Genomic DNA, 24704 nt, shown 5'->3' with positions numbered 1-24704 from the left:
ACATACAGGAAATGAAGGTGATTATGATGAAGAGTTCCTTTCGATAGTTAAACTATTTTAAAGTAAAGGCATATTTGTTTAATATTGTAAGGGCAAGTACAAGTTAATCCTAACTCAGAGGTTGAAAACCCAGGGACTTACTGAATTCATAATGAATTATGAATCAAACCACCAAAGGCCCTTGAACAACTTTATTTAATAAAGAATATCATGCATACTCTATAAACTACAGTCCCCCTTTCCTAACTACCTTCCATGTTTAAATACATTGCTTAAAACGCTTTCTTTAACACTTTCATTCTACTTACTCAGTTGTTTTCCAGTAAGATTTAATAACCCAATTACGATATATGATTTAAAGTTGAAATTATGTTTGTTAGCACGTTAGGAATCATGAGAGAGCAGTAAAACCACATTTCATGGGCTATTCATTTTGAAAGCTTTAAAGATATGTTCATGCTAGCATTTTGAAACAAGATTATTTCCTTCAAAATTGCTTAAAAGCAATTAAAGTTTCCTGAACCACATAATGTTAACTGTATGACTGACTTATATGTGTAGAAATAAGTCTCTCCAATATGTTGTTTCAGAACCCAAGAATTGTGAAATAATTAAAATAAGGCCTTGGTGAAAAAATAATGATGGGGATCTCATTAACAAAATTTTCTAAGCCCAATGACTTATTCACTAACAAATACCTATTTATTAACAACATAAAAGGTGACTATACACATGGATCTCACCAGATAGAATACACAGAAATCAAATTGACTACATCTATGGAAATAGACAGTAGAGAAAAGCTCCATATCATCAGTCTAAAAAGGCCATGGGAAAACTGTGGAACAGACCATCAACTGATCACACCCAAGTTCAGGATGAATTTGGAGAAAATTAAAACAAGTACACAAGAACCAAAATTTAACCTTTAACACATCCTGCCTGAATTTAGAGATCATCTCCAGAGCAGATTTGATGAATTCAACACTAGTGACCAGAGCCCAGAATTATGGGATGACATTAAGAACATCATAAAGGAAGAAAGCAAAAGCTCATTAAGAAGACAAGAAAGGTTTTTAAGAGGGAACCTAGATCCAGAGGGAATGGAGCAAGGGAGAATCTCCACTGAGTAGTCTAGGCAGGGCTGATGAAAGGAGAGGCGGATAAGTCTCTTGCGATAAATAGGGAATAATTGCTATCAGGACAGATTGTAAGGGCTGGAAACGTAAAGGTAGATGTTTTGTGGCAAAGGGAGGGGACTGATTAACACTGCAGTCTAGGAGTGAGGGTCCCTAGGACCATCAAGGGAGAAGAGCGGAAAACGGACCCCTACCCAGAGAAACAGTGATGCCACAGATGGAGGCAGAGACGATGATGTGGAGAGATGGAGCAGCTGGAGACTCTGGACCTGGAGAGTGAGAGGGACTGTGTGCTGACGACTGAGGGGGGCAGGCTTGCGGGGTATACCCTTTGGTTGAAGGATGATGCATGGAGGGGATTGTTACCATGGAAAGGAATTGATATACGATGGAATCAATGTGAAGCTAATGTCCTCCTATGTAAACTACCACATAATTCACAGTAAAGCATTTAAGGAAAAAAGACAAGAAAGATGGAAAAGACCAGAATAAACGTCAGAAGAGACTCTGAAACTTGCTCTCCAGCACACAGATGCTAAAACAAATGGAAAAACTGAGGAAGTAAAAGAACTGAGTATAAAGTTCAAAGGGCAACTCTAAAGTATTAGAATGAATTGCAAAGACCTGGAGTTAGAAAACCAAAAGGAAGTAACACACTAAACAACTCTTAAGCAGAAAGAACTGAAGCAAAATTTAAAGCCTCATCTTGAAATATTAAAGGATTCTATGGTAGTATAGTGGTTACGAATAGGGCTGCTAAACCTCAGGATCAGCAGTTCAAAACTTACCAGCTGCTCTGCAGGAAAAAGATGCGGTTTTTACTGCTCTCATAAAGATTTACAGCCTCAGAAACCCTGTACAGGGTCACTATGAGTCAAAACCAACTCCACGGCACATAACGACAACAACATGGGCAATATTTGCTCAGCATACAGAGTAAGTATGGTGAAAGAATACAACCCTGTTGCAGACCTTTCTTAATTTTAAACCATTCAGTGTTCCCATGTTCTGTTTGAACAACTGCCTTTTGATCCAGGTACAGATTCCTCATGAGCACAATTAAGTGTTCTGGAATACTCAAACTTCGCAATGTTGTCCAAAGCTTGTCACGATCCACATGATCAAAAGCCTTTATGTAGTCAACAAAGCACAGTTAAACATCTTTCTGATATTCTCTGCTTTCAGCCAAGGTCCATCAGACATCAGCAATGATATCCCTCATTCCACGCCCTCTTCTGAATCCAGCTTGAACTTCTGGAAGTTCTCTAACAATGTATGCTTGCGTCTGTATTACCTTCAGTAAAACTTCGCTCGCATGGGATATCAAAGATACTGTCCGATAATTACGACATTACGTTAGGTCACCTCTCTTTGGAATGGGAAAAATACGATCTCTTCCAATCAGTTGCCGACATAGCTGTCTTCCAAACTTCTTGGCAGAGATGAGTGAGTGCCTCCAATGCTGCCTCACGTTCTTGAAAGATTTCAATTTGTATTCCATCAATTCCTGGTGCCTTGCTCTTTGCCAATTCTTTCAATGCACCTTGGACTTCTTCTTTCATTATCATTGGTTCTTGATCATATGCTACCTCTTGAAATGGTTGAACATCAACCATTTCCTTTTGGTAAACTGACTCTGTGCATTCCTTCCATTTTCTTTTGATACTTTCTGCATCATTCAATAATTTGCCCAGAGAATCCTTCAATAACAGAAATTGAGGTTTGAATATTTTTTCAGTTCCCCCAGCTTGAGAAATGCTGAGCATGTTCTTCCCTTTTGATTTTCTTAGCAAATAATTCAAGACGCTGGGTTATATGAAGAAAAACGCAGCATCAGGAATGGAGGAAGACTCATTAATACTCATTATGCAGATGATACAACCTTGTTTAAAGAAAGTGGAGAGAACTTAAAATATTTAACTAACGAAGATCAAAGAGCACAGCCTTCGGTATGGATTGCGTCTCAATGTAAAGAAAACAAAAATTCTCACCACTGGACCAATACACAACATTCTTATCAACAGAGAAAAGACTGAAGTTGTCAATGACGTCATTCTTCCTGAATCAATCATCAACACTCATGGAAGCAGCAGTCAAGAAATAAAATGACATATTGCATTAGGCAACTCTGCTGCAAAAGACCTTTTTAAAGTGTTGAAGAGCAAAGATGTCAGCTTGAGGACTGAAGTGTGCCTGACCCAAGCCATGGTATTTTCAATAACTTCATATGCATATGAAAGTTGGACATTGAATAAGGAAGACCGAAGAAGAATTGATGCTTTTGAGTTATGGTGCTGGAGGAGAATATTGAAAAGTACCATGGGCTGCCAAAAGAATAAATAGATCTGTGTTGGAAGACGTGCAGCCAGAGTGTTCCTTGGAGGCCAGGATGGCCAAACTTCGTCTTTCATACTTTGGACATAGTGTCAGAAGGGACCAGCCACTGGAGAAAGAGATCATGTTTGGTAAGGTGGAGGGTCAGAGAAAAAGAGGGAGACCCCCAGCAAGATAGAATGGCAGAGTGGCAGCATCAATGGGCTCAAGCATTACAATTGTGAGGTTGGCCCAGGACAAGGCAGTGTTTCATTCTGTTGTACGTACATAGAGTCGCTGTGAGTCGCTACTGACTCGATGGCACCTAACAATAACAAACAGGCAATATACTGAATGATACAAAAATCATCCAAAGAAGATGGAAGGAACAGAGAGAATCACTATACTAAAAAGAAATGGTCAATGTTCAATCATTTCAAGAGGTAGCATATGATCAAGAGACAATGGTACTATTTTAAGACCTAAGTTCACGGAGGGCATACAAATCGAAATCTATCAACATACTAATGCACTCACACTCATCTTTGCCAATAAATCTGGAGAACAGCTACCTGGACAACTGAATGGAATAGATCCATATTTGTGCCCATTTCAAAGAGATGACCCAATGGAATGTGGAAATAAATCAGGGGACAGTACCAATGATAAGACACGCAAATCAATTTTTGCTGAAAAGACCTGGGGACTCTTGGTCCAGAGTCAGTGACATAGTCATGGAGGACTGGAGTGGAGAGTGGAGCGTCCAGCTGATAAGAAGAGAGGGCATATGCAGCACAAGAACACACACACTTGCAGATAATACCCACTTGACCTAGCTTCAATGACTGGATAATCAGAGCACAACTAGAAGAAGAATGAAGAGGAACAAAAAAGAATAATCTGATACAATTTGATGAACTTGACCTACACCTACAGATGCATAGCTCAAAAGAGGGAACAAATCTTTACAGCAAGGATCATTCCCACCCCCTTCATACACAGAGTAGACAGGGATGGACAACTTGGACACTGGCTATCCAATATGTGGCGGGGGGTGGGGGAAGGGGATACAAAGGCAAGAAGTGACTGGCTTACAAGCTTTCAAGAGGGAACCTAGATCCAGAGAGCGCAGAGGAAGGTAGAATCTCCACTGAGTAGTATCCAATCTGTCTAGGCAGGACTGATGAAAGAAAATGCGGATAGGTCTCTTGTGATATAATACTGAATAATTGTTATCAGGACTGATTGTTAGGGTTGGAAATGTAAAGAGAGACATTTTGTGGCAAGGAGGGGAGTGATTAACTTTGCAGTCTAGGAGCGTATGTCCCTGGAACCATGAAGGGAGAAGAGTGGAGAGCAGGATCCTACCCAGAGAAGCAGTGATGCCAGAGATGGAGGCAGAGACAGTGACGTGGAGAGATGAAGCAGCTGGGGACTCTAGACCCAGAGAGGGAGAGGGGCTGTGTGCTGATGACTAGGGGCGGTGGCACACTTGTAGGATGTACCCATTTGTTGGTTGATGATGCATGGAGGGGATTGTAACCATAGCAATGAAACAATATACGATAGGATGACTGTAAAACTAATGTTCTCCCATGTAAACTATCACATTATTCACAATAAAACATTTTAAAAATAAATAAAATTTTGCTGAAGCTATTTCAAAAACCATTGTTAACAATACATTGATATGGAACTGCCAGAAATTCAAGTCAGATTTTGATGAGGACATGGAACGAGGGATACCATTGCTAACATCAGCTGGAACTTGGCTGAAAGCAGAAAATACCTGAAAGACATCTACCTGTGCTTTACTATGAAAAGACTTTTGACTGTGTGGATCATGACAAGCTATGGACAACATTGCAGAGAATGAGTATTACAGAACACTTAATAAGGAACTTGTACACTGACCAACAGTTAGCTGTTCAAACAGTACAAAGGGACAGTTAATGGTTTAAAAGGAGGCAAAGTGTGCACAAGGGTTGTATTCTTTCACCATACTATTCAATCTGCATGATCAGCTCGTTTAGCGCAACAAAAGCCTTGCAGTCTGCTCTTTTTCACCTAGTTGAGACCTCTGATGAGCAGTCATGTCTATAGGATCTGCAGCTGACACTTATCTTGGCACCATCTACTCATGTATGGGTGTGTCTTCCAGCACAGGAAAGTGGAGTGCATTGCCAATGATCAGGGAAACCAAATCACCCAAAGCTATGTGACTTTTACTGACACCCAACGTTTGTTTGCTTGGTGATGCTGCAAAAAACCAAGTTGCAATGAATCCCACTAACAATTTTTGATGCCAAACGTTTGATTGGAAGATCTGATGACTCTGTTGTCCAGTCTGACACGGAACACTAGCCCTTCATGGTTGTGAATGATGCAAGCAGGCCTAAAGTGCAAGTAAAACATAAAGGAGAGACCAAGAGTTTCTATCCAGAGGAAGTGTTTTCTATGGTTCTAACAATGATGAAGGAAACTGCAAATGCCTATCCTGGAAAGACTGTTACAAACGCTGTTGTCACTGTAACCAGACTATTGTAATGACTTTCACAATGCCTCAATTTACTTAGAATCACTAATGAGCCAAGTGCTGCTGCTACTACCTATTGTGGTTGTTGCTGTTAAGTGCCGTTGAGTCGGTTCCGACCCATAGCGACCCTGAACAGGGTTTCCGAGGCTATAAATCTTAACGGGAGCAGAAAGCCTCATCTTTCTCCCATGGAGCAGCTGGTAGTTTCGAACTGCTGACCTGTGGTTCACAGCCCGATTCGTAACCACTATCCTACCACTATGCTACCAGACCTCCGCTACTATCTATAGCTTAGACAAAAAGGTTGGTGCTAAAGAAATGTGCTGATTTTTGACACAGGAGGAGGCACTTTTGGTATGTCACTTCTCACTACTGAAGATGGAATTTCTGAGGTCAAATCTACAGATGGATATACTCACTTAGGTGGAGAAGACTTTAACAACTAGATGGTCAACCATTTTATTGCTGCCATTTAAGCGTAAACATAAGGACATTAGTGACACTAACAGGGCTGTCTACCGCCTCTGCACTCTCTTCTAGCATCCAGGCCAGTACTGACACTGATTATCTGTATGAAGGCATTGATTTCTATACCTTCGATGGCAAAGAATTTAACAAGAGCACCAACCCTGACAAGGCTGTTGCTGATGGTGCAGTTGTACAGGAGACAAGTCTGAAAATGTTCAAGATTTGTTGCTTTTGAATGTCATACCTCTTTCCCTTGATACTGAAACTGCTGGTGCAGTCATGACCTGTTCTTATCAAGCACAATACTACCATCCCTACCAAGCACAAACAGACCTTCACAACCTACTCTGATAACCAGCCTGGTATACTCATTCAGGTTTATGAAGGTGAACATGCCATGACCAAACTTAACAACCTGCTTGGCAAATTTGAAACCCTGCACCCCATGGTGTTCCTCAGATTGAAGTCATTTTTTTTATATTGATGCCAATAGCATCCTCGATGGTTCTGCTGTGGGTAAGTGGACTAAAAAAAGAGGACAACATTACCATCACTAATGACAAGGTTAATTAGTAAAGACAACATTGAGTAAAGATGACACTGAATGTATGGTTCAGGAAGCTGAGAAGTACAAGCCTGAAGATGAGAAAAATCAGGATTAGGCGTCCTCTAAAAATGCACTTGAAACATCTACATTTAACATGAAAGCAACAACTGAAGATGGAAAAACTTCAAGACAAGATCAATGATGAGAACAAACAGAAGTTTCTTGATAAACATAATGAAATTATCAACTGGCTTGATAAGAATCAGAATGCAGAGAAAGAGGAATTTGAACATTAGTAGAAAGAGCTGGAAAAAGTCCGCAATCCTATCATTACAAAGCTATATACTACAGCGCCAGAAGTATGCCTGGAGAAAACTTGAGGGCTTCTCTAGTGGTACGGCTCCTTCACCTGGTGGTGCCTTGTCTGGACCCACCACTGAAAAGGTTGATTAACCCAGTATCTGAGCACACATAACTTAGCATTATTCCACAATAAATCAATGAAGGACCCACATTTGCAGCACATTCAATAAGTTTTAAAAAATGGGAACTGCAATACTAAATTTCTGGACATTCTCAATACTTGAATATGGAGCCATGATCTTAGAGAAAGGAAGCACACTTTATTAGCACTGTATTTTAAGTGGAAAATTCATTGTCTTAAAGTTGTGTTTAAAATTGGCAAAACAAACAAATAAAAGCAATTTATACACTGAGCATATAATTCAAGAAGCTGGATTATATGAAGAAGAACATGGCATCAGGATTAGAGGAAGAACTTCCAGAGAGGTTCAAGCTGGATTCAGAAGATGCCGTGGAACAAGGGATATCATTGCTAATGTCAGATGGATCTTAGCTGAAAGCAGAGAATAGCAGAAAGATGTTTATCTGTGCTTTACTGACTATGCAGAAGCTTTCGACTATGTGGATCATGACATTAAGAAGTCATGAGTATTCCAGAACACTTCATTGTGCTCATGAGGAATCTGTACCTGGACTAAGAGGCAGTTAGTTGTTCAAACAGAACATGGGAACACTGAATGGTTCTTAAAATTAAGAAAGGTATGCAGTAGAGTTGTATTCTTTCACCATACTTATTCAGCCTGTATACTGAGCAAATAATCCAAGAAGCTGGGTTCTATGAAGAAAATCATGGCATCAGGATTGGAGGAAGACTCATTAACAACCTGTGATACGCAGATGATATAACCTTGCTTGCCGAAAGTGAAAAGGACTTAAAATACTTACTGATGAAGATCAAAGAGCACAACCTTCAGTATGGATAGCATCTCAATGTAAAGAAAACAAAAATTCTCACCACTGGACCAATAAACAACATTCTTATCAATGGAGAAAAGAATGAATTTGTCAGACTTCATTCTTGCATCAACCGTCAACACTTAAGGAAGCAGCAGTCAAGAAATCAAACCACGTATTGCATTAGGCAAATATGCTGCAAAAGACCTTTTAAAAGTGTTGAAGAGCAAAGATGTCAGCTTAGGACTAAGGCACACCTGACCCAAGCCATGGTATTTCCAATAGCTTCTGATGCATGTGAAAGCTAGAGAGTGAATAAGAAGACAGTAGAATAATTGATGCTTTTGAGTTATGGTGTTGGAGAAGAATATTTAAAGTACCATGGGCTGCCAAAAGAAAAAAACAATCTGTGTTTAAGAATTGCATCCAGAGTGCTCCTTGGAGACCAGGATGGCCAGACAATATGTCTCTTATATTTCGGACATATTGTCAAGAGGGACCAGTCACTGGAGAAGGATATCATGTTTGGTAAGGTGGAAGGTCAGAGAAAAAGAGGAAGACCCCCAGCAAGATGGATTGGCAAAGTGGCAGCATCAATGGGCTCAAACAATTCTGAGCTTGGCCCAGGATCAGGAAGTATTTTGTTCTGCTGTGCATAGGTCACTATAAGTCGGTACCTACTCCATGGCACCTAACAATATATTCTTCAAACATGAATATGCTAAAAATAACAAGCTAAACCCTGGTCGGTCTTCAGTCAATCTATGCTGAGCAAATATATATATAATAGAACAAAATTAATTTGAACTAAAATTCTGCAGAATTTACTTTAATATTACAAATCAAGTGAATCCAGTTTAACACATTTAATACATTAAATGTGTTTAAGAAAAACCTAAGTCAATAAGTTTTCTATAGAATGATAAATCATACTTAAATTTCAGTCATACAGTTAGCATTCAGAGATCAAACACTCAAGTACAATTCTCATCTTCCCTAATACATGCTCATCAATGTTTCCAGTTTAAATGTACTGTTGTTGTTACGTTTCATTGAGTCAGTTCCAACTCACAGTGACCCTATATAGGCTTTCCTAAGAGTGGCAATTAGTAGTCCAGTGCTTATTCTATAGTGACACAGCCCTCAAATCATGTTATTTCAATAACCTGTATCAAATGGTAAAACACATATGAATATTCTGTTTTTGTAACAAAGACAAAACCACAAATGCCAGATAGTGCTATTTTCTGAGTCAATCACAGAATTCTCGTGTTGGTCTTAACTACCTGAATTTGTTATTATCTGTTGAACAGGAGTCACACCTGCAGGGAGTGCCAAGGTAGCAGCTGTAGCAGCAGCACTCTAAAAAAAAAAAATAAATAAAAATAAAGGAAATTAAAAAGAACTCACATAACCACTCAAATTCAAAACAGCACCTCAGTTACGTTCAGTATAATTTAATAATATTTGAAACTTAAAAAGCCTAAATGACCTCCTTAATTATCACAATCAATTCAAGAAAACAAGTGTTTTGTTTTACGGGACAATGTACTCAAATCAAGAAAATCTCACCCACATTAGCAACAATGCTTCACACCATTTTGAAATAATGATCTCATTACTTACTTTGCCATTATTTGCTCTCTTATTTATAATTCCTTGGATTTATAAGAATAAAGGTTAAGTATTTTCATTAAGTTGTTTTTGTTGTTAAGTGTCTTCAAGTCAGTTCTGACTCACTGAGACCCTGTACAGGGTTTCAAGTAGCAGCTGGTGGGTTTGAACTGCCGACCTTGTAGTTCACCGCCGTCCAGTGCTTATCCAACAGTGCCACACCAGGAGTCCATTATAGCATTCTTAGTTTTTATAATGCATACTAGAATTAACAGGTCTTTATAGAAAGCTAGAGTTTGGAGTATCACTGATCATTCTAAGATTCCATATCAGAAAGTTAAAAACAACAATACTAATATTATATTCTAAGTGAAATATACTGAAGTTGCAAGCGTCAACATTTTAAAATGAACCTAGATTCTGACATTTAGTAAGTGTGAGTGGGACTACTTGTATATTCTGAATTCTTTAAATTTAGGATACTCTGAATTCTTTAAATTTAGGATACGTTCTTGAATTACTGCATTAGAAGAATTCTCTTCACCTTTTACCCTCCCCTTCAAAAGAAACACACAGCTTTTTTATACTATGATTTATCTCCATCTTCCCCTTCAATTTTCTGTAACTCTCTGATGAACTGCTCATATGCTATTCAATTAAACCTATAATTATTTTAAAATACTGATTTTGGCTAAAAACATAAAAAGGAAAATAAGCTACTCTGGAGATGCTAAATGCCAGAGAAGTCAACAGAGCTTAGGGTATTATATTAAAGTGGGCTAACGTTGTAACTATCATTTGGTCTGGGACATAAAGTATAACTCTCCAAGAATATATGCTTTTTTTGAGACACCTGATGGGCTTTGGCAATCTCTATACTTTGAGGTTAAAATTCCTACTATGCCTTCAGAATTGTTATACTTTACTGGTTTCAACCATCTTTACATTGGATACTTAAAAACCCAACTTAAAATAAAGTTTATCCATATAGGCAAATGAAAGGAGACTTAAGTTTAAAGAACATATTGACAATCACTTACTCCTGAGACATATTATTTAAGAATATTAAGTGTCTATAATTATTTTATAATAGATGTCCCTCACTGGAAAAATGACATAGTTTCAATAGGGCACTGTGTTGTTAGGTGTTGTCAATCCAACTGCAACTCATAGTAACCCTATATAACATAGCTGAAGTGTCCGATAACGTTTTCATGAAAGTCTTAAGCAGATCACAAGGTCTTCCCCCATGCATCTATAGGGCAGAGGTGTCACAATAATCACCTACACACCTGCATATCTAACTGGCTCAATAAATATTTGTTAAGTGCACACTCAATAATACCCTTTAAGGGATACTGAAAAAGTTACTTTCAATTTTATGAAATAACCCAAACATGAATAATGAATTAGAACAATCATTTCATAAAGAAATGTTTTGATAAGGTCCTGGTTTTTTTATACCTGTGGCTGTCAAGTCAATTCTGACTCAGCAACCTTATTGGACAGAATAGAACGAACGGGTCCAGAGTTTTAAGGCTGGAATCTTTACAGACACAGACAGCCACATCTTTCTTCTACTGAGTGGCTGGGAGGTTCGAACTGTCAACCTTCCGAATAGTAACCAAGCACTTAACCTCTCTGCAACCAGGATTCTTCTTTTCTGTTTTAAAAATTTCCTCAAAAAGCCTTCTACTTAATATGATCACTATTGTGATGACTAAGGCTATGTGTCGACTCCACTGGGCCATGATTTTCTGTAGTTTGGCAGTTAACATACAGTCATTCCCATGATGAGATCTATGTCATGCAATCACTTCCATGATAAGATTTGTAATGAGCAAGAAAGGAAGTATCTTCAGGGATGTGGCCTGCATCCAATATACATGGACATTATGGCCAAGGTCTGCCTTTTTGATCAATTTGGAGCCTGCATATAGCACTTCATCATCTGACCTCTGTTCTTTGGCTTCAGCCAGTGGTCTGCCATACTGCCTGCCCATCTTGGACTTCAGGAGCTCCTACAGTCTGTGAGCAGCCTGCTCTGCTGACCTGTCGGTCTTAGATTCGATAAACCCCGCAACTACCTGAATTAGTAAAAGACCCACAGATCTGGGATTTACAAACGGGCATGACAGAAGGATAAAAGCACTGGACTGCAAGGTCAGTTTGAGTCACAAGATCGGTGGTTCAAATTCTCCAGCCATTTCTTGGAAACCCTACACAGTGTGGCTATGAGTTAGAACCAACTCAATGGCACTTTACAACAACAACAAATACGTGAGCCATTTACTTTATTCTTGGTGTGATGCTGTAGTATGAGCATTTATTAGACTGTTATCTCTGGTAGCGTAGTGGTTATGAATCGGGCTGCTAACCTCACGGTCAGCAGTTTGAAACAGCAGCAGTTCCGCGGGAGAGAGATGAGGCTTTCTGCTCCCATAAAGATTTACAGCCTCAGAAACCCTGTACAGGGTCGCTATGAGTCACAACGGACTCTCCGGCACATAACCACTACCACCACCAGAAAGTCAGTGTTTCAAACCCATCAGCAACTCCTCAGAAACCCTATACAGGGTCACTATGAGTAGGAACAGACTAGACAGCACTTAACTAATATATATATATATATAATATATATATATATTATATATATATATATGTGTGTGTGTGTGTGTGTGTGTGTGTGTGTATCTATATATATCTATATCTATATATGTTGTTGTTGTTATATGCCATGGAGTCAGTTCCGACTCATAGCGACCCTGTACAGGGTTTCCAAGGCTGTAAATCTTTACGGAAGCAGAAAGCATCATCTTTCTCCCGCGGAACAGCTGGTAGTTTTGAACTACTGACCTTGGGGCTCGCAGCCCAATTTGTAACCACTATGCTACCAGAGCTCCTTCGATAGATTAGATAGATAGATAGATAGATAGATAGACAGACAGACAGACAGACAGACAGACAGACAGATATAGGAGCCCTGGTAGCATAGTGGTTATATAGATACAAGAGCTCTAGTAGCGTAGTGGTTACTAATCAGGCTGAGAACCATAAGGTCAGCAGTTCGAACTACCAGCTGTTCCACTTCCGTAAAGATTTACAGCCTCGGACACCCTGTACAGGGTCGCTATGAGTCGGAACCGACTCCACAGCACACAGCCATAGTCAGCCACATGTATATATACATACATATTCTTCACTGGTTTTGCTTTTCTAGAGAACCAAGCATAAGACAAGTATACTATATTTGACATAATGATTATGCACTCAGCTGCTAACCAAAATGTCGGCAACATGAACCTACCAGCCACTCAAAGGGAAAAAGATAGCCATCTATTTCTGTAAAGATTGCAGCCTTGGAAACCCTATGGGGCATGTTCTACTCTGTCCTACAGGATTGCCACAAGTTAGTGGAGTCTACCAGATGGCAAAGAGGATCTCATATTTTCACCAAAAAAATTAGATAAGTTTTCAATATGTTCACTTCCAACACATGCAAAGCCATTAGAAAAATATCAAAATTAATGGATTTCTATGAATGCAAACAAAAGTCCTGGCAAGGAATCTATTTTGATTATGTTTCATAACATGCAAAATACATGGAGCAAACACTGAAACATGACAGTAAAATAATAAAATACATAAATGCAAATCCATTTTAATTGACTAAAGTCTTTAGTCTATGACCTACTTAAATATACTATTCTTTAGAATTAATGGGAATCCCTGGTGGGGGGCAAGATGTTAACATGCTAGGTTGGTTTCCATTCTGAGTACAGAGGCACCCCAGAAAAAAAGACTTAGTGATGTATCCACAACAACCAGCTACTGAATACCCTAAGCAACAAAGTTTAACTGATACACAAAAAGTCCCCATGAGTCAGAATGAACAACAGCAACTCAATAAACGAGACCTTATCAATCAGAGATGGCCCACTGATCTTTAGTCAATTACTCTGTCGACTCAAAAATCTCTCCCAAAACATTTTCAATTATTTGAGCTTCGATGAGTCCACTGCTGTTGACTGAATCAAAATTTCTATTTTACAATGATGTTATTCCTTGGGAAAAGTCTTATAACACCAACTGCAGTAGGGACCTGCAGGACAGCTAATAATTTATTATGATGGCCCTTCTAGCCAAATTTCTCCCTTTTGTGACCTACTATATATATCCTAGCCTCTATGCCTGTTACCTGTTATTATGGATCCTTGTGGGCATGGCCTGACTACAATTTATAAGACTACTTTGGAAATGCTTGTTACCTTGCCCTGAATCTTGAATCTGAATCACTACATCTGACTTCCGTGGGATTTGCGGCCCACCACCTGACCTAATTCACCAGCTCCACAGTCTCATGCATCAACAGTCTATCATCTGATCTGCTGACTCGGCTTCATCAGTTCCAGAGGCTACAAAGGTGAGAAGATTCCTTCAGACTGATCTCTGAACTACAGAGTTAGGACTTGCCAGCTTACACAACAGCGTAAGCCATGTCTTTTGACAATTCTGAGTTTTATGAAACGTGGCAGCATGATGTAGAACCCTGAGACTTGAGGGGGCATTGTGGAGGAGCATAATGTGTCAGAATAGTCAAACAGATGGAATAGCTTTAACCTCCAATTCATAAGGACTAGTCATGTGTTGGTTTATAAAAGAAATTATTAGGACCCTAAATGAGGTTTAAAAAAATAGTAGGGTTTAAAATGGAACTTCTAGGTCTTAGACTTGAAATGCAAATGTTTTAAATAATGAAAATTATTCTGAGAAATAACAGGCAGGAGATTTTGTGTTTTTCAGGCAAAAGGACTGATTCCTACAATTTGAATGAACTACAAGTACAAATAGAAACATTTAACATTTGTAAATTTAAAAATTTCAATTTCTATCATTCTCTAGTAATCCTGAAGATATGCAGAAATTTGTACTTCTGCCAAGGTATGAACTTGTGCAGCCAGTATGTGTAGTGGGAAGTCATTTGTGCAGCTGGTGAGCTCTGCTTTCTTCTATGGTTTAGAAATCACAGGGGAGCGATGTGGTTCAAGACTCATCAGAAACACAGGAAAAGTGATTCAACAACAGTTAACAAAACAACTTCTTGTTAGCATTATTTACAAAGGCTATTTACATTATTTCCAAAAAATAATGCTTATTACACATTTACATTTGGGCTAAATTTTAAGAATACATGCCAAGAGATTTTTATAGACATTAATAGTCTCTATATTTTAAACAAAGTAAAGAAAAGGAATTTGTAAGAAATTACTAGAGCACATTCTCTAATCTTTGCTTTATTAAACAACAACAAAAAGAAAACCTTAAAGCACATACATAAAAAGATGGGTTTCTTTCAGTTTTAGTTATACTTCACCACAACTGATGGGAAATAGCTATTCTAGGTGATACTGAAAATCTGAATTATTAAGTTCCACAGACATCACTCAGGAATATAAAAGTGTAATATATATATATATATATCCTTCACATATTATAATAAAACTTTATTAAGAGTGTAGCGCTGTGGGTTTATGTGCTAGACTACAAAGTCAGTTTGAACAGCAAGGTCAGTGGTTCAAGCTCACCAGCCACTCCTTGGAAACCCTACACGGGGTTGCTAGGGGTTGAAACTGACTCTACGACACTCAACAACAACATAGGTAAGGAGTCTTGGTGCGGTGCTGTACGATCAGCACTGGACTGCTAAATCTCAAATGTGGTGGTTCAAATTCACCAGGCACTCCTTGGAAACCCTATACAGGATTGTGTCCTGGTATGACACTGTGGGTTAATGCACTGGACTGCAAAGTCAATTTGAACTATAAGATCACCGGTTCAAGCTCACCAGCAGCTCCCTGAAAACCCTATACAGGGTCGCTATAGGTCAGAAGTGACTCAACGGCACTTAACAACAAACAATACATCAGAACTGACTCGACAGCACTCAACTACCACTCAACTACATAATTAAAGCACAACAATGTTTAATTTAAGCCTTAAATCTTAAAAATAAGTCATTCTGAACTAGCCAAACAGTATCATTTTCAGAAAATTTTTAATTCTCAACTTTAATTTACTGATCTTTAATGGATGCTCTAAAACAAAACTACAATTGGCATAATGGCTTTGATAGGTACCTTTCATCATTTTCCGAACACAGCAGATGATGTAATGGCTCCCACAAAGCAGCAATTTTTTTTATTATGTTAAACAGAAAATTGCTTAATTTTATGAACTATATTGTCTAAGTATCAAGTTAAACTTTAGATATGCCGCTAAAGCCAGTTTAGAAAACTAATAAAAACACCACTTTTGCTCACATTTAAAAAAAAAAAATTACAACTTTTTAATGTGAATTGTGGGAAGGTTTACAAAACAGATCAGTTTTCCATTCAATAATTCATGTATATTTTCTTTCATGTCACTAACTGCAGTCTCCACAATTTAGCACCATTCAACCCACTTTCTCCTTATATTTCCAGTTCATTCCTCCTCCTTTCCCAGCCCTTCTCAACTTTGTCCTTAGGTAAATGCTACAGTTTTGATCTCAAATAGTTGATTATTCTAAGCTATGTATACTTTCCTAGAATTCTAATAGTTCCCCTTATTGTTGTTGTTAAGTCACATTGAGTCAATTCCCACTCATAGTCACCCTAGAGAGGGTTTCCGAGGAGCAGCAGGTGGGTGTCATCACCAGCTTCATGATTCACACTCTAGTGCTTAACTATACCACCGTACCAGGAGTTCATCCCCTGAGACACTTGTCTATTGAAATTGGCTGAAAATTAAGCCATGAGGGTCTGTTTATTTCTAGACCTGAAGGGTGACTATCCAACCAGTAAGCTGATTTTTTCTTCATGATTTTGAGTTTTGTTACACATTTTTCTCCCACTCTGTCCAGTACCTTCTATAACGGGATCCCTTTCAGTTTTGTTCACATCTTGAATAAGCTTCATGTTAATATACTTCAGCACAATCACAATCTGACTTAAAACAGCTACAGTCCACCAACATGCTAAATTTTGACTCTTACCATGTTTGACGCATTCATATGTTGTATTAGCTTAGAATCAGGAACAATAACTTGTGGTGCTGTGGCTATAAGAAAACATAAGCACACATGCAAATAAATCATACGGCTGTTTCATAATCACAAGAAAACTACTACACAATGCTGCTTTTTTCATGTTTTCCAAATGTTCTGCATTCAAATATATTCAATCATTTGAGATCTAAAATTATTTTAGGTTTTTATGGCAAATCACAGCTGTGATACATTCACTAAATACTGGAAACATCAATAAAGGAGATTTGAGTGACAACACTTAGTATTTCAAAGTTCCCTGGCATCCTTAGTTGGAACTTAGAAATACACTCATTCTCTACATTTTTGGACTTTAAACATTCACTTCTGTGCTTTCTTAAATCAACTACAGTTTTCAAACATAATTTACTTCTGTCTTGTTAAATCAGCATAAACTGTTTTATAGATTCATCCAATGATATTAACTGTTAGAAAGTTACAAAAACCATTAAGATTTAGCTTTTAAAATTCTACTTTAAAAAATTACTCCTTTCTCCTGATTCGATAGTTGCCAAAACTGTAAGTTACTTTTATAAATACGATCAGAAGTACTAGCAATCCTACGTAAGCGTGAAAGGAGCTGTCTGATTCCGCAAATTTCAGAGAACACACAGATAATCCCATTATCCTATTCTCTGAGTGAAGAAAATCAAATTTTAATTTATGATGACCTAAAATCCTAGTGCCAGGTCTGAAAGGCAATAGGAGGAACAGTCATCAATATGAATTATAAAGAGAGTATTATTTAATACAAGGTGGAGGATTAAGCATTGGCCTAACTAAAAGGTCAGCAGTTCAAACCCATCCACAGGAGAAAGATGAGGAATTATGCTTAAGATTTATATCCTCAGAAACCCTATATGAAGTAGTTCCACTATGCCCTACAGGGTTGCTGTGAGTCAGAACTGACTCATCAGTAGTGGGTTATAGATTAAAATCAGATGTAAAAAGCAAAATAATATAAGTAGACTTTTATCACTACTATCAATTTAAGGCTTTATATGTACACTAGACTGAGACAAATAACGAAAAAGTTACCTTAAATTTACCTTCATATTTCTCTTTAATAAGTATTCAAAAGATGTACTGAATTAGAATGTCCAGTAAGTTTTACAACTGAATAAATATTTGCAGTGAAAGAAAATACCTCGTACAAGATATTTCATAAAGCCTTTGTAAGGCTTCAATGAAACATTATCTAAAAAATGTTTTACATAGTGCACAACACTATAGACACAGTCTATTAACTTATTTATAAGGCAAGTAATACAAAAATTAAAATAATCTTATACTTCTTTACTTTAAAGAACCACAATTCAGTCAATCTGCTATTGTTTTAAGTGCCACTGAGTCAATTCTGACTCATAGCAACCCTGTTAAGGGTTTCAAAGGAGTGACTGGTGGGTTTGAGATAACAACGCTGCAGTTAGGAGTCCATTGCTTATTCTACAGTGCCAGAATAGCTACTACTACATGTATTGTTGTTAAACGCTGTTGAGTCGATTCTGACCCACAGCAACCCAGTATAAGGTTTCCAAGGAGCAGCTGGTGGGTTTGAACTGCCAACCTTGCAGATCAAAACAACTTTGCAGTCCAGCACATTAATCCACAGTGCTACACCAGGCCTCCAATACATGTAAAGTCTTCTGAAAAAAACAAACATTAATACAAACATCTGACTTATCACCTTAAGGTTTTTAGTTCATGATTTACACTTCTCTAACGTTGTTGTTCTTAAGCGTCATTGAGTCGGTTCCGACTCATAGCAATCCTACATAGGGTTTCCGAGGAGCAGCTGGTGGGTTTAAACTGCGGACCTTGTGGTTCACAGTCCAGTGCTGATCCTACAGCACGCCACACCAGGCATCATCTTGCTAAACAATAAACTAGAAATTCATAAAAAGACTCACATTTTATAAATGCACATATCTACCTTAACACTTATAAACACATTCTGCCAACCAAAAGGAAACTAGATCAGTGCTGGTTTTTATAGGTTTACAAAGCCTTTCTTAAAAACAAGATCCAACTAAGTCAGAATACTTCTCTTCTTTCAACAGAAGATACTTCACTTCCTAGTTTTAAGTAGGAAAACAAATCCGGTCTCACCTTGTTGCGAAGCAGGGATAAGAACCTGCTGGGTCTGTGTTTGCTGTGGTACCGACTGCTGTGGTTGAGCTTGCTGATGGTGGTGGTGGTGATGGTGCTGCTGCTGCTGTGGCTGATGCTGTTGCTGAACTTGCAATAAAAGCTGCTGCTCTTCTGAATGAAATCCATCCACTGCCCTAGACTGCATTAGCTTATTCTCCCATAACTAAGAAAACAACATTAAATATTTCTAAGTAAAAGTTAGAAACGATGACTCCAGATATGCAGACATAGGAAAAAACATTTTATCATTAGTTTTTACGTTTATAAAAGAAAAACCTGGTGCAATCACAAAATCAATCTCTTTTAATGCTTATCCCAGTATAAACAATAATGAACACGATTTTTAAAGTATCAAACCTTACTTGGTACTTTAGAGTACTGAAGAAAATTGTATTTGCTTGTTTTTAATTATCATCAAACTTTCTATAGTAATTCCTTAATTATGAGGAATTATTTAACAAGTTTCAACTAAGCTTTTTTTTAAGAAATCATAGAGTATCCTTTTAGCATCAAAATTATTATTAAGCTATTTTTATGGAAATCTTTCCTTAATACAAAAGCTTTTGCCTTTTAAGGAAGATATAAACCCAACTTACTACTGTCATCATGTTGATTCTGACTCAGAGCAACCAAAAAGGACAGAATAGCACTGCCCATTCTACAGGGTTTTCAAGGCTATAAATCTTTACAAAAACAAACTACCACAGCCTTCTCTCAATGGCTGGCGGTTTAGAACAGCTGATGTTTCAGTTAGCACTCATGTGCTTAACAGTCACGCCACTAAGGTTCCTTTAGTAATATACATAGTGGCTACTGCTGTTATTGGGTGTTATCAAGTCAGTTATGACTCACAGAGATCCTGAATAGAGTTTCCAATGCTTGTAAATCTTTTTAAGAGCAAAAAGTCTCATCTGTCTCCTGCAGAGTTAAGTGGTAGATTTGAACCGTTGAACTTGTGGTTAGCTGTCCAGTGGTTATCCTACAGTACCACCAGATAACGTATACAGAATAGAAATGAACCTTTCTTTATTAGAACAATGAAGAACATTACAGAGGCAGTCCACTAAGTAGATAAGCCCAGCTTTTCACATGCTCAATCCTATAGGGACAGAAGAAACAGTATAATCTGAAGGTCTTACAGGTTTTTCCCAGATTTCTAACACCTTTTGAAAATGTCCTTTCTTCCATTATGCCAAAGATTATAATGCTCCTTTACTACAAAGCTGTTGTTCTTAAGTGCTGTCAAGTCACTTCCTACTCATAGCGACCCTGTATAGGGTTCCTGAGGAGCGGCTGCTGAGTTTAAACCGCTGACCTTCAGGTGAAACCCACTTTCCAGTTCAGCAAGCACATTAACCCCCAACACCACAACAGGACTCCCCTTAACTACTTTACCACCTCCATTTTCTCAAGTCATACTAGGAAAAGGTTCTACAATGGAAAAAAATCAAGAGGCAGACAAAGGGAAGAAGAAAATAAGAAAATATTTGCAACTATTCCATCCTCTCTAATGCATTTCCTCTCTCTAGCAGGTTTAGCTCCAAATCTGTAAAAACACATTGTCCAAGAAAGTCACAAAGTGTTCCTTGAAAGTACAAATGAGCAATCCTTTGCATACACGGATCTACCAATAAGGACTGTGTGTGTGTGTGTGTGTGTGTGTGTGTGTGTACACGTGCTCACCCACACAAGCAAACCCACACACTTTGTATTCTACTCCAGGATCTGCTCTTGGAATGATGCCGAACCACACTGAGGTTTGTACCAGATTCCTCAAGAAGCTCTCTGCCATTCTCACGGGAATCTTCTTGAGGTCTAGAGCCATCCTAAAATTTCTAGATTTGTATCTACACGTTGGTAATAATTCTAGCATATGTCTGACAGATTAATCCAAGAGTCTATTTAGTAACTTTCCTAGGGCAACCATCGCTCTAGTAGGCCAAATGTTTACAACTGCTAGAAGTCTTTTCTTACGGAGATAATAATAAACTAGCCACGTAGAACATGTATCACAGAGCGTAACAAAAAGTCAGTGATTATTTGTGCCAATGGTGTTATAAATTGTGTAATAATATCAGATGTCAGGAAACCTGTTAGTCCTGGTTTGGTCACTAATTGGCCTTAAAGACACATCATTTATCTTATCTCTTTTTTTTTTTTTTTTTTTTTGTCATTTTACTTATCTATAATGAGGACAAGTTGAATTTACTTAACCCCTTAATTCGCTTTTAGATGATAACTTTCTGCAAATCCTACACTAAATACCGCAATGGCAAAACCCAAGTTTTATCTGACTCATCTATGTAAAGTAGGCAGCTGTCTATGTAAAGTATACACACAGTATAAAATGGGTGCTTTAATGATAAATGAAACACAGTAGGAGACCTGCTGGTTCTGTGGGCTAAGCACCTGGCTATTCAAACCCACCAGTGGCTCTGCGGGAAAAAGACTATCTGCTACCATGACGATTCACAGTCTCAGAAACTCTACAGGGCAATACTACTCTGTTGTTCCTATAGGGTTGCTGAGTCCGAAGCAATTCAGTATCAGTAGGTTTTGTTTTATAATTCTACACAGTAAGACTGCAAAAAAGATATCCTCTTCTATCACTCAAACTTTCTATGTCTCCTTGTTGTCTTTAAGTCACTTCTGACTCACAGTGACTCTGTGTAGGATTTCAAAGGAGTGAGTGAGGGGTTCAAACCACTAACCTTGTAGTTAATAGCCCACTGTTTATCCTATAGCACCATACCAGAACTCCTCTTTATTTCTTCTAAAACAAACTTTATGACTCAAAAATCAAGTGGAAAAATACTTAACAATTTGTTTAACCAACAGTTTTTAATATAATTTTCTAAATTTAATGCTTCACTTTTGTCATCCTGATTAGTCTTCCCAAATACAATCCACCACCTTCAGTGTAATCACCTCCATAATAGCAAAACTTTGTACATATTATGTACTGTTAAGTGCTGGGTAATACTACTATCCTGGTCTTCCAAATTAACAACATAAGAGGCAGGACACACTGCCTGCAGTAAATAATAGGTAATGAAAGTAATCACTGAATATCACCTATGAGTTACATAGTGTTACAGGAACTAAGAATAGATATATCAAATCTGACAAAAATCTTCCTCTACACACAGCCTACATACTAGTGGAAATATCATCCCAATCTATCTGCTACATTATCAGTGGTCCTCTAAATGGGGTCCCAAAGACAATGTTGTTGTTATGTGCCGTCGAGTTGGTTGCGATCCATAGCAACCCTGAATACGGTTTCTGAGGCTGTAAGTCTTTACAGGAGCAGAAAGCCTCATCTTTCTCCCGCAGAGCAGCTGGCAGTTTTGAACTGCTGACCTTAAGGTTTGCAGCCCAATTTGTAACCACTACGCTACCAGAGCTCCTTCCCAAAGAAAATAGCATCAGCTTTATCTGGAATTTGTTAGAAATGCTAATTCTAAGATCTCTACATATGATCTACTGAGTTAGCAAATCTTGGTAGGTACCAAAATTCTGTTTAGCAAGCTGTCCAAGTGATTGTAAAGTGATCTTCAATTTTTAGAAGTGCTGCTCTCAAGTCTTAACTAATGGTTTTCAGATGACAGATTGCAAGCAATTACTGTTGTGAGATGCCATCAAGTTGTTTCTGACTCACAGTAATCCCAGGAACAGAATGAAACATTTTCCAGTACTGTGTGCCATCCTCCTAATTTTTATGTTTGGTAACTACTGTGTCAGTTCATCTCATTGCAGGTCTTCCTCTTTTTTTGCTGAACTTTACCAAAATGTTCTTCTCCAGGGACTGGTCCCTCCTGATAACATGCCCAAAGTACGTAAGACAATCTTACCGTCCTCGGTCTAATGAGCATTTGGCTGCACTTCTTCCAAAGCAAATTTGTTCTTTCTTTTAGGAGTCTATCTTTGATGTTGTCATTAAGTGCTGTTGAGTCAGTACTGATTCACAGCGACCTTATGTATGACCTAATGACACACTGCCAGGTCCTGCACCAACCTCACAATCTTTGCTAAGCGTGAGCCCAATGCGGCTACCACTGTGCTGACTCAACCTCATTAGGGGTCTCCCTCTACTTCGATCCACCTGATATGTCCAAAACATCAGAGATGAAATGTGGCCATCCTGGCTTCTAAGGAGCATTCTACCTACACTTCTTCCAACACAGATTTGCTTGTTCTTCTTATAGTCCATGGTACTTTCAATATTCTACTCCAACACCATAATTCAAATTCGTCAATTCTTCTTTAATCTTCTTTCTTTATTGTCCAAATTTTAAATGAATCTGAGGCTACCAAAATTCATGGCTTGGGTCAGGTGCATCTAAGTCCTCAGACTGACATCTTTGTTCGTGAATGTGTCGTTTGATTTCTTGGCTGCTGCTTCCTTGAGTGTTGATAGTTGAGCCACGCAAATGAAGTCTTTGGCAATTTTCAAAGTTGTCAAACTTCAACAGGTCCAGTAGGGAGAATTTTTGTTTTCTTTACACCATAGACTAGCAATGGGAAGTGGGAGTATACCCACAAATACTTCAAGGATTTCCAAAAGGTTTTTTGTACATGGGTACTTACCTTTGATACAAACACAACTATGAATGAAATACAGCACACAGCTGGCAAAAGACAAAATGATGCAAACTTCTTAGATGTCACCAAATAGCTTAAAGGAATGAGTTGCTGGGCCTTGGGACTCAGGACCATAGTCAATTGGCATGACATAGTCCACAAAGACAAGGTTCTATACCCTACTTTGATGAGTAGCGTCTGGGATCTTAAAAGCTCATGGTGTAATACGTAAAAGGGGTTCTAGAACTTGCCCAGTGAAATAGGCTGCTTGAGGAGCCTTTGCAGTGTATAGGACTTTGGGGGGAATTCTGAACCCCTTCCAGAACCTTCTGAAGGGGACATTCCCACTAGAAAGCACAAGCAGACCAGCCTGAAATAGCTATAGCAACAGAAAATACATCTTCAAAGAAACAGCATTAGGAAAAACCCAAAACAAAAATGACAGTATGATTGGCAACTACAAGAACAAGCAAGTTGTTCACCAGGGAGCCATCAAGGCAAGCAATCAAGTCCCTTTAGGATAAACCCCTCTCCAAGACTGAAACTCAAAGGGAACACATGAGCAGGCATGTAAATTTGCTGGCAACCATGATGGTCTACTGGTGAGTGGAAGAGGGGAAAGGCAGCAATAAAGAAATGGGCTGAGTTCAAACATGGTCCACAGACTCCCGTTGACCTGAAGATGAAAGAGGAAAGGGCTGGTTAGTCCAAAGCATGGTGAGACCTGGAGACTCCTGAGCCCATGAACAAGGGCAGAGCCAAGGAGGTCAAGGGCTGAGAGTGAAGCATTGAGCTGATATGAAGTGAGGGGAGATGCACAAGAACACCGAAACTTGCAGATAAGTACCCATTTGACCTAGCCTTGATGGCTTGATATTAAGAACTCAATTATTATTATTGTTGCAGTTGTTGATAGGTGCCATCGACTTAGTACCAACCCACAGCAACCTTATGCACAGCAGAACGAAACACTGCCTGATCCTAGGCCAACCTCACTACTGTTGCCATGCT

General features: G+C 38.5%; 1 protein-coding gene across 1 annotated transcript in view; it reads right to left on the bottom strand.

The window, feature by feature from the left end:
• Positions 1 to 24704, bottom strand: part of GTF2A1 (general transcription factor IIA, 1, 19/37kDa) — a 70089-nt gene that overhangs the window by 28347 nt on the left and 17038 nt on the right. The window contains exons 3-5 of the mRNA XM_006864752.1: positions 19068 to 19272; positions 16908 to 16972; positions 9547 to 9622 (exon numbers count right to left, since the gene is read on the bottom strand). Coding sequence (XP_006864814.1) covers positions 9547 to 9622; positions 16908 to 16972; positions 19068 to 19272 — 346 coding nt within the window. The remainder of the gene's footprint in view (positions 1 to 9546; positions 9623 to 16907; positions 16973 to 19067; positions 19273 to 24704) is intronic.

This window comes from Chrysochloris asiatica, unplaced genomic scaffold (genome assembly GCF_000296735.1).
Source record: "Chrysochloris asiatica unplaced genomic scaffold, ChrAsi1.0 scaffold00070, whole genome shotgun sequence".
Lineage (NCBI taxonomy): Eukaryota > Metazoa > Chordata > Mammalia > Afrosoricida > Chrysochloridae > Chrysochloris > Chrysochloris asiatica.
Note: the sequence above shows the minus strand (reverse complement) of the source record. Positions and strands in the feature narration are given on the sequence as shown.